Source organism: Stereum hirsutum (assembly GCF_000264905.1).
Source record: "Stereum hirsutum FP-91666 SS1 unplaced genomic scaffold STEHIscaffold_1, whole genome shotgun sequence".
In the NCBI taxonomy this organism is placed as follows: domain Eukaryota; kingdom Fungi; phylum Basidiomycota; class Agaricomycetes; order Russulales; family Stereaceae; genus Stereum; species Stereum hirsutum.
The window spans coordinates 3469951-3480912 of NW_006763131.1; the positions used below are offsets into that span (position 1 = coordinate 3469951).

General features: G+C 52.3%; 4 protein-coding genes across 4 annotated transcripts; all 4 read left to right on the forward strand.

Moving 5' to 3' along the window:
- Positions 1-405: 405 nt before the first annotated feature.
- STEHIDRAFT_107243 (uncharacterized protein) lies at positions 406-1075 on the forward strand (the record flags this gene model as incomplete). Its single annotated transcript, XM_007299069.1, has 3 exons — positions 406-770; positions 831-884; positions 943-1075. 3 exons carry the CDS (start codon positions 406-408, stop codon positions 1073-1075), a joined length of 552 nt encoding a protein of 183 aa, XP_007299131.1.
- Positions 1076-1721: 646 nt separating this feature from the next.
- Positions 1722-3536, forward strand: STEHIDRAFT_46170 (polygalacturonase; the record flags this gene model as incomplete). The annotated part of the gene is made up of 8 exons (XM_007297905.1): positions 1722-2000; positions 2098-2240; positions 2318-2504; positions 2596-2749; positions 2820-2941; positions 3014-3041; positions 3108-3143; positions 3226-3536. 8 exons carry the CDS (start codon positions 1722-1724, stop codon positions 3534-3536), a joined length of 1260 nt encoding a protein of 419 aa, XP_007297967.1.
- A 635-nt stretch (positions 3537-4171) lies between these two features.
- Positions 4172-4502, forward strand: STEHIDRAFT_46734 (uncharacterized protein; the record flags this gene model as incomplete). The annotated part of the gene is made up of 2 exons (XM_007297956.1): positions 4172-4304; positions 4363-4502. Coding segments are annotated over 2 exons (273 nt in total), but the record flags the coding sequence as incomplete, so codon positions are not given.
- Positions 4503-10521: 6019 nt separating this feature from the next.
- Positions 10522-10884, forward strand: STEHIDRAFT_46086 (uncharacterized protein; the record flags this gene model as incomplete). Its single annotated transcript, XM_007297897.1, has 1 exon — positions 10522-10884. The coding sequence occupies one exon, from the start codon at positions 10522-10524 to the stop codon at positions 10882-10884; it is 363 nt and encodes a 120-aa protein (XP_007297959.1).
- Between the last annotated feature and the right edge of the window lie 78 nt (positions 10885-10962).

Sequence of the window (10962 nt, forward strand, 5' to 3'; positions counted from 1 at the left end):
TCATTCGACTGTCCACGCGACTTCGCGCGACAGCCCGAGACCGGCACAACACTGGATGGGACATCGGATTTTTGGCCATTTCCGTACGCACGATCGGATGGAACATCGCTCCGCATAAGGCCTTCCTGGGCCTTCTCAAGCCCTGTATGTCAAAAATTTTCTCAAAATGTGTTTTTCGCCCGTGTTTTTGGCCGTGTTTACCCCATTTTTCGCGTCCCCAGGAGGCATTTTCGTCCGCATAGCGGGATGGAACATCAGCATCGACGGGCCATTTTCGTCGCACTACGGATCGGACGAAACGCGATTTTTCGCCCAAAATTCGTCGCATCAGGATGGGACCTCCGTCAGCATACGCAGGGGTCCTGAACTTGTCCCTACACAAGTTCGTATCGGACAGTCACGACAATGATGAACAACGGCACAGAGAGCATAGAGCAACCGCCGTTCTATATTCTCGTCTCGCATTCCGCTCATGCGACGACCTCATCAGCACCAACGACAACTCTTTCCCATCCCATCATCGAGTACCACTATGCAAACGAAGGCTCGCCGCACGATCTTCTTCCTCGTACCCCTGGAGAACAGGTCTTGATCCTGGACTACGAGCCTTCTCAGATCGCAAATATATTTTCCAGAAGTGTTGCAGGAAACACTGCTGTTACGGGCGTAAAAGTCACAGACGCACCAGGGGCTGGAGGAGCTGATGTAGTAGACCCATCCAGAAACAATAAGATGTACATCATCGAAACCATGGCATTACAGGAAGACAAGTGCGCTGGTTCACCTATTTGATAGACCATTCAAAAATTGAATCTTCCATACGCTACTAGGTCTGCAGCAGATGCCATGAGTCCACAAACAGCTCTCGCTCGATTTAAGCAGAGGTACGCATCCATTCTTTTCTGCACGATTGTCCTTCCCCCAAACTTCATTTCGGAATAGGAACGCAGTGATCCGCCAAGTGCTTGACTACGGTGAACCGGGCGTGCAGCTTCCGGGGTCGTCCACCGCAGGAGTGGTTCCTGGGTTTAATGGGACAGACTGGCCACTCAGACAGTCAAATTCTGCTTCTTGATGCGTCTAGCACCGCACAAGTGTTCCACAGTACTCTGCTCAGTACAGTATTCATTGATTTCCTGACCTCCCACGACTAAAAAACTGGCATAATCTGTGCCGACAATATATCCTTGCTTTCTGCAACCTACCTATTGTGGCGCGCCGCAAAGCGAACCAAAGTGCAACGCCACCAAGGAGTCTCCCTACCTCAGAAAACCATCGTGCTCTTTGGTCCTTGTTCCCCCTTTCTTTGCTGTTTTCTAATTGAGTGCTTCTATCTCAATCCTCGGTCCGCCGACGTGTTATCTTGCCATTTGGCGCCCATTCCACTTGCGAAAAGCTCTCACCTGAGGAACACGGGTTCTTGTGCCTACCTGCCTAGCGGGAGGAGGCATCATCGGGCCAGGGATCCATCTGATTATACTTCTCAATATAGGCCTCTGCGAGGTCGATGATCATCGTCATTCATACCAGAGCCTTCACTCAATCACTCTCGGTCCGCCGGCTCGTATTTGTGTCGTGCGCTTTGACTCCTGGTCACCGTCCACAACGAAGCGAGACTTATGACCTCGTCGTCACTCGCCACACATTCATAGGCCTTATAAATCTCATGTACATGGACTCAGATCGTTGGTTCGCCATAGCCTCCTACAATGGCCTCGAGTATGTGCACAACATGGTGTCTCCTCCGCATCTTCTTCATCTTCGCCCTACTCTCGAGACTTCCCGCAGCATATGCAGGCGGCGTGCAGAAAGTCGACACAGTCTGTACTGTCTCTCCGTCGACTGACGGAAGCGACGATGCCCCTGCCATTCTCTCCGCATTCGAGCAATGTGGCCAGGATGGGTCTATCGTTTTCACGAACGACACGTTTCATATCGAGTCTGTGATGAATACGACCGGGCTGAATAATGTGACGGTTGACTTGCAGGGCACATTGCTCGTACGTTCCTCGTTCTCTCCTCCGTTTATCCCGTATTTCGCCCTTACTGATCATATTTTGGTGCCGCGCTTTTTATCATCGACGTGCTCGAGAATAGTGGGGCACGAATATTACGTATTGGAGAAACAACAGTCTTCCATTGGGATATTTGAACATGAGTCTCGCTTGGGCGTTCGGCGGGTCGAACGTCCATTTCACGGGAAATGAGATCGGGACGTTCGATGGGAATGGACAAATCTGGTACGTCTCCGCGGCTCTGACACTCATCATTTATCTTTGCACAGATTCTAATCTCGATATCGACAATGTGCGTATAGGTACGATTTCACGAAGGGCGTATCGAACCTCCCCGGCCGACCTATCAACTTCGTCGTCTTCAACACTACAAACTCCGTCTTCGAAGGCCTCAACTTCAGACAGAGTCAGTTCTGGACGATGGCTATATTCGGGTCGAAGGACCTCTTGTTTGAGGATATTTCGATCAATAGTACCACGAACAGCAGCGTGCATTTCCTTTACTTCTCTCTTCCCGATGCACGCAGGAATTGAGGTCTCAATTGAATGACGTGTGTGTTTCTGATATGTTATGTTACAGGAACCGGCACGTAACACGGACGGCGTCGATACGTTCTTCTCGGACAATATCACTTTTCGGCGGTGGGACGTGACTGGTGGCGATGATGCGATCTCCCCGAAAGCGAACTCGTCAAATATATTGATACAGGACGCGACTTTCCACGGCACACTTGGTGAGGCAATCCTGAACGAGACCGCCTTCAAGCTCAAAGGAAGTTCGACCGATGTACTGATGGATGTGAGTAGGTGTGGCCATTGGGTCGATCGGCCAGATGGACGGCCAGTTCGAGTTTATTGAGAATGTCACGGCGGAGAGGGTCACTTGTATTGGGTCGCAGAATGCGGCGTATATCAAGACTTGGACGGTAATGTTCTTCCCAACTTCCTCCGGTTTTTTAGTGGTGAAACTAAATGATACCGTGCTTTTGGCTCCATAGGGTATACAGCAAGGTTTCCCGCCTAACGGTGAATATTCATCCTAGCCTTCAATGCCATATCGACTTGAGATGGAGATCCTGATATTTTATATAGGTGGTGGAGGAGGCTTGGGATTCGCCCGTAATCTGAGTGAGCACTCGAACCCATCCCTCGTCATTCAGGCGATCAGAAATACTCATTATTTCTTCCTCACTCCTCGCCGCCATCACAGCCTTCCGCGACTTCACCGTCACAAACCTCACAACCTCTCTCGCCTCCATAACTCAATGCACATCCTTCGAGGGAGCAACGTCAGGCTGCGACACCTCACTCTTCCAGCTCTCCAACATCACATGGACGAACATGACCGGCACACTCGCCACAGACAACATGGCCGTCCTACAGTGCAGCGGAGATGCACCATGTCCTGGAATCGAGATCAGTGACATTGGAGTGGAAGTTCCGGGCGGTAGGGGTGAGGAGGTAGTCAGTTGCAGTAATGTCGTGGGGTTGATTGGGGTTGAATGTACGGAGGGAGATTGATAGTTGCGGTGATGGGTACAGCAGGTAAACAATGACATTCTTGTGAAATCCGGCCCGTTATTCATTAAGGCGTACTGACTGTCTCATCTATATCGCAGGTTGTGTGTAGTATACTAAATCGACGAGACGTTTTATAGCTGAAATAATCATGTCCGTTGATCATCTCTACTGCATATGACCTGTCTGGCTGGTTGATCAATTATAGGCGAAGTCAGCACTGAAAACACATCCTTCGCCGGTAGATATGTCGGATTCGTTCTCGCTCCATATACGGCTTCACTTTAGATCCCATGAAAGAAGGACGCCCGATGGACGTAAGTAATAATGCGTTCAGGCGTAGAGCGCGTCGTGTTTGTACACCCGTTTCGGACACATATATACAAGAGCTGGACTATCATGTGGGAGAAAATAAACTATTTTATGCATTGGTGCTATTCAAGCGTTTGCTGTGCATAGTACCGCATTCCGACTCTGGGTACAGGGTACTCTCCTCTGCTGCTTTCTTTCACCCTTGCACTATCTTCCTAGACACCGCACGACATGTCGGAATCAACTACCGAGGAAGGCCTGCGATTACTCGCCATAGGTGCGTTCTTTTCAGCTTGTTGTATGTGGGCCTTGGCTGATTCAGACTGATAGACGGTGGCGGAATCCGCGGCTTGTCTTCTCTCCAGGTTCTTTGGCATCTCTTGCATGAAGCTCAGGTGGAGGAAGGACTCTCGGAGATGCCGCTACCTTGTGAATATTTCGATCTCATTGGTGGGACCAGTACGGGAGGCAATGACAACGGAACTTGTACAGTGACTTACCCCGGCGCTCGGTCCAGCTCTGCTTAGGATCATTGCGCTCATGCTGGGACGCCTTCGCATGTCCGTCGATGATGCTCTCCGTAAATACGCGGAGCTTTCCAAGGAAGTTTTCTCCGAGCGAAAAATTAGTCGGGGATGGGAAGTTCAAGGCGAGTAAGCTTGAGGGTGCGATAAAGAAGGTGATCGCGGGGCAGCGGGCAGCCTCGTATGATGCGGAGGCCAGGATGATGGATGATGGGTCTTGTGGTGTAGCGTGTAAGACGTACGCAGCGACATACAATTTCTCTCTTCGCAGGACGCTAACTACCCATCTCAACCGTAGATTTGTCTACGCAACGGTCCCAAGAAAGATTGGCTATTAATTCTTGATAATGCCGATGACCCTCGTCTCGACCTCAGCCGTTTCATCCCACAGACCGTGCACGGAAACACGGTCATCACCAGTCGGAACGCTCAGACGCGCACCTACGGGTTTCCATCAGGAGCATATCGCGAAACACTAAACATGCTCCCGAGGAGGCGAAGGAGCTCTTCCTTCGGCGTGCAGGTCTCAGGATCGAGGACCAACCGTATACGTTGAATGATCACGAGGATGAGGTTGTACAAACCATCGTCAAGGTACGTCCTCGAACAGCTCTACCCGTATTTTACACGTATGGTTGCAGTAGCTCAATGTATCTAAATAGGAGCTCGAGTGTTTTGCTCTAGCCATTATCCACCTGTACGACACTAACAACAAGCCTTCTTAGGCTTGAGGATGCGGCGCGCCTCCCGAGCCTAAGAGGGCTTGATCGGCCTCAGATCTCCGCCCAGCAAACGGCCCAAGGATTGGGACCCACTTGGGCCACTATCTCGCCGCGCACACGCGCATGCCCCTCGCAGTTATCGGAGTCGGCTCCCGTCTGCACCCCTCTCCCCCGCACGCCCCTCTGTGGCGCCGCCGCCACTGGCACCTCTGCTCCTCGTCAGCGACGATGTTGCAGCCTGAGCGTCCTGTCTAAACAAGGGCAGTCAACCCTGTTGATGCAAGGACCGCTCGTCAGTGACAATCTCAACGCGGCGTGCACGGACCCCGCCGGAAGGCGCACAGGCTGCGCGCCATTGCGTCGCTCCCGCGCGCGCCTCCGCCGTCGCGTCTCGCTCGTCGGCGCCGTGCTCAACAGTGAACACGACTATCTCGCTCACATTTCGATGTTTCCCTTAGGTTCTTTTTGTAGATCTCATGTACATAGTTCTTCTAGCATGTATATAACCTTAGATATGTATTGGGACCGCAAATAAACCCAAATTTCGGCATTTTTTTGTGTGTGTGGCCCAAAGTAAATACATGAAAATAGTATCTCCACAGAAAGCAGGGTATGCTGAAAGCTAAAAACCAATGTGGGTGTATATGGGGCAATCTACAGGTAATTTACATGGTGTTTGTGGGGTGCTGGGGTGCTGGGTAATGTATGAAAGGAGAGGGGAATATATGGGTGGGTGGCATGAGGGTCTGGCATTGCATTCAGGGGTGGAAACATGAGAGAAATCTCATAGAAGGTGCATAAAGAGGATAATAATGAAGATTTGTTGGCTTGTTGAGAGGAAGGGGCAGTGGAATGAGTGAGGGCGGGGTAGCAGTGTGAGGTGAGGGTGGAGATTTTGGGTAATCCACAGGCAGAAAAAAAGCGAACCAAGGGCATACAAGAGCAGTGCTGACCTGTTTGAATCTTATCCTAGCAAAACCTACACCTGTTGTAGGCTCCAATACAACCGAAATGCGAATATGTGCTAGGGTGGGGACACTTAAGGAGGTCCATGTTGAACAGAGGCTGGGGAGCTCATATTGCGAGCTATTGACAATACAAGTGAGGGAAGTATGCTTTGGTATGCTGGTGTCGGGATTGTAAAAGATGAAAGTGGACGGAGAAGGAATGGGGCGGCGCCGGTCAATGCAGTGGTGAGGGTGTGGAAGTCGCGCTATCCGACGTTGGTGGCGACGTGGACGATGGCCATTTCGATCCGAGGGCTCATAGACATCCGGAATGGCGAGAGATAGTGTGCCCGGCGATGAATATCGAAAGTCCGAGAGCAAAGGAGGTAGTGGAGGGCGAGGAGTCGTCATCGGAGGTGGAGGAAAGCGTCAAAGCAGGGCGCTTGGAACGCTCTTTCGATGTCACTTCGCTTTTCGCCCCTTTCACCCGCTCCTCCACGTCCGACGTACTCTCCACCCCTGGCCGCCCATCGAATGGCCTCGGACTTTCGAGAGTCTTTACGGGGCACACTCCCCTTCCCCATCTCAGATGCTCACTGGCCCTCGGATCAAAATGTCCATCGTCCACGCCATCGCCGACGTTGGACAGCGCGACTTCCACACCCTCACCACTGCATTGACCGGCGCTATCCCATTTCTTCTCCCTTCACCTTCGAATTTTACCAGCACAATCTATGCATACCAGATCACACCTTCCTTGCTCGCGCCATCCATAGCTCGTTATCCGAGCTCTCCAGCCTCTCTTCAGCATGGACCTCCCATAGTGGCCCACCCCGGCACATGTTCGCATTTTGGACCATATTTGAGACTACAACTGGTGTAGGTTCTGTTAGAATAATATACAAATAGGTAAGTCCTGCTCTTGTATGTCTCTGGTTCGCTTTTTTTTGGTCTGTGGACTACCCTACATCCCCATCCTCACCCAACACTGACACCCCATCCTCACCCATTCCACTGCTAGTTCCTCTCAACAAACCACTCAATACTCATTATTACTATCTATATACACCTTCTATGTGCTTATATTTTCAGTTCTACCCCTGAAGCCAACACCAAACCATGTATCCCCTCATGCCACCCATCCATATCATTCCCTCTCCTTCCATACGTCACCTAGCACATTCCCACCCCACAAACACTATGATAATTACATATACACTGTCCCATGCATGTCTACATCAGTTTGTATCTTTCAACTTACCCTCTTCCTTGTGAAAGTACTATTTTCATGTATTTAATTTGGGCCACACTCAATAAAATGCCGGAAATTCGGCTGATTTGCGGACCAAATACATATGTGAGGTCATTTCCATGCTAGAAGCAATATTTACATGATGTCTACAAAAGGAAGCTAAGGGAAACATCGAGAACTGAGTGAGATAGTCGTGCTCGACACTGAGCACGACGCCGGCGAGCAAGGCGCCACGGTCGAGGCGCGCGCCGGTGGTTCGGAGGCGATGAAGCCGCACGGCATGGGCTGACACGGCGTGGGACGGGTCATCGTACGGGTGCGCGTTGCCCAGAGGGACTTGAAATTGGTGGGGGGCGGGCTGTGACGACGTCGACGACGAGCACAGTGCGCGAGCAGAGGTGCCAGTGGCGGCGGCGCCACAGAGGGGCGTGCGGGGAGAGGGGCGCTCGGCAGACAGACGGGAGCCGACTCCGATGATACAGTCGTTTGCATATGAAACCCGAGGCGGCGTTTTTCTGTGCGCGCGGAAAGTTGTTTGTCTTATCCAAACAGTCACGGTGAGTCACAGTGTGGCACCCGAGGGCACCATGAGCCACATAGTCAAAGAATGTGGACCAAAAGCCTCGACACTGACATTTGCGTCAGTCTAAGGGTGGATAAAGAAGTGAAGAAAATGTTTCATTATAAAATGGGAGCTGTACATTTTACACTATGGGACACAGAACAGTTGTGTACATGGATGATGATGGACGAGGGCCTCCTCGCAATGTCAAGTTGAGCGCCTTCAATCATTGAGACATCAGCTCAGAACCTACCCACTAGGAGGAGTAGGAGAAAGAGGTACTGATGTTGTACGAGTCCAAATCTGTGTCGGAGGAACATTCACTGGTACTCAAGATGGAAAGCAAGGCCGGCTTGACTTGTTCAAGTCTAACCTGAACTCATTGACAGCTCTGTCGTCGCTGAGAATGTGCAGGGCTGCTTGCAATTACCATGTATATAGTAGGTTCCGAAGATGCTAAGGTGTAAAAGGAGGGTCCAGCACGTTCGAAGCAAGGAGATGCGTACACGGTGTGTACAGTGTGTACGGGCATTGTTCGAAGACTTCGGAAATGTCCGTGGTGACAAGTGTTCGTCACGTATTTGGCTAAGACAAATAACTTTCCGCGCGCGCGGAAAAACGCCACCTCGGGTTTCATATGCAAACGACTGTAACTGCGGGGGCCTGCGCGGGTGCGCGGCGAGATAGTGGCCCAAGTGGGTCCCAATCTTTGGGCCGTTTGCTGGGCGGAGATCTGAGGCCGATCAAGCCCTCTTAGGCTCGGGAGGCACGCCGCATCCTCAAGCCTAAGAAGGCTTGTTGTTAGTGTCGTACAGGTGCATTATCCAGGCTTCGGCACATATTGCGAACAATCCGACCTGCAATCCTGAGAAATATCTTGGCATGCACCAAGGGCATCGTCGTGAGTTACGCGAGGAGTACAAAATGACGTCCAGAAGCTCGAATCATATCGTGGCACGGTCTATACGACCTGGAATAATTAGCTTCGAGAACCTTCAGCGCCATAACCCGCTTGCCGCCACATTCCTTCGTGTCTGTGCTTTCCTGCACAACGAATCTATCTCGGAGTCTATATTCAGAAATGCTGCTGCTGAATTGCTGCATTTCAATTCGAGTACCTCCCCTTCGAAAACAGTAATCTCTTGGGCGACAGACTTCCTACATTCATTCATGATCATTGATGATGGAATCTGGGACGAGAGAAAATTTCTCGCAGTAGTACAAGACCTGTGCTCTTACTCTCTTATGAGTACTTCAGGTAGAAGTGATCTGTCTATCCATCTTCAAGACTGGGCTCGCAACATGAATTTGAAGGCAGTAAAGAAAGAGGGAAAGACAAAAAACTCTGAATAACACTGAGAACAAGTGGATGTCTCCGGAGGTCGTCTGGTATCCTCCTGGAGGGCCAAGGCGGCTTTCCGGGAAGGGCGGGCTGGTGTGGTGGTGTACGCGATATGAGCCATATAATTCGTACTGTACAAAAGAAAAACAGAGAATCAGCGTCGGGAAGGGCCGAGCGTCATCGCACCTTGTCCGCAACCATCATGTCATCGACTTCTTCCCACGCTTCCGCCACTCCCCGTCCCCCTCCACTTCCTCCTGATCTACAAGGTACCCCAAACATCGACCGCACGGCTTATAGAGAGGCACTAGCCTCTGTGTCTCTTGCACTCGACAAGCTCGAGAATCTCAACATCCGGGACATCTCGCGCTACCCCTCATTCCGAGAGGGGACATTCGGCCTCCTACCTTTCTACCACCGCATTTACACCCTCTACCAGCTGACCAGAGGTATCGACACCACCCCCCAGGAGAACGTTAGACTCCACCGGGAGCCCGACTTCCTCAAATACATCGCTGACACCGTCGCCGAAATGCAGCAGCGGGAGGCTTCCTCTGCCCCAGCCCCCACCACACCCCGGCCGCGTGTGGCCCAGCCGCCTTCGGCCCGGCCCACCCACGCTCCCAATTCCTCCGGCCCGGCTCTTAAGGCCTCTAAGGCCGTTCCTTTCTCCTACGCCAACGCGGCGAAGGCTGGCTTGCACTCCGTGGTGAGCCAGCTGGCGGTCGCGTTCCCCCACGAATCCGCTTCCAACCTCGTTTTGATGGCCGAGAAGATCACCCCCAGTCCGCCGGCGAATAAACCCCACGTCCGCCACGCCCCTCGCCACTCGTCTCGCCACATTGATGTCTCGTTCAAAGCGGACGCTGTCCCCCACGCTGAGTCTATTCCAATTGATGGACTCATATTCCGTGACCTTCTTGACTACCTTGGCAATAGAATGGTCGACAATCAGCCCCAGCCCCGTCTCGTCTCTGTCTCCTGGAATCACAGGGGACGTTTCCGACTCACATTTGACAGTGTCGTCCCCGCCTCTTTGGACGACACTATTCGCAACTACTTCGGGACGAAGTACGCTCGTGATCACCATCCGGCATCCGTCCTGATTGAACGGTTCTCCTTCAGGAACCAGATCGTTTTTCGACGTGTCCCTACCCAAGGCGCCAACTCCGAAACTCTCCTCCGCGATCTCCGTTCAGACCCCGTGTGGTCCGATGTCACCTTAGCGCGGCCACCCAACCTCTACATCCCGAAGTCCTCCGCCAAGTACGGCATGTACTTCGTCGAGTTCAACGACAACGCCACATCACGCACTTTCAAACGTGTCATGTCTACCCCCATCTACCTTAACGGCGAACTCTGCCACGCCGCCAAGGCCCTCGACTCGAAGCCTCCGACTCCCCAGTGCTCTATCTGCCTCCGCTGGGGTCATCGGACCCACCTGTGCCGCTCAATGACGAAGAGGTGTTGGAAGTGCGGCGGCGCACATGATGAACGGGACCATGCGAAGACCTGTGGTCCTTGTGAGAGGGCTGGGAACACGACGGGTACGTGCCCATGTGAACCCTTCTGCATAAACTGCCAGGGCCGTCATCGTGCAGATGCGAAGGACTGCTCTTTCTATGCTCATCGCAGAGACCCGGAATGGATCCGGGAGCACACTGCACTGCTCCGCCCCCGCCTGGAGTAGATCCTAGTACGTGGGTTCCCGCTCGAGGGGAAAGAAGGGAAAGGGGAAGAAGGGGAGAGGGAGGGAGACGGCGGGAGC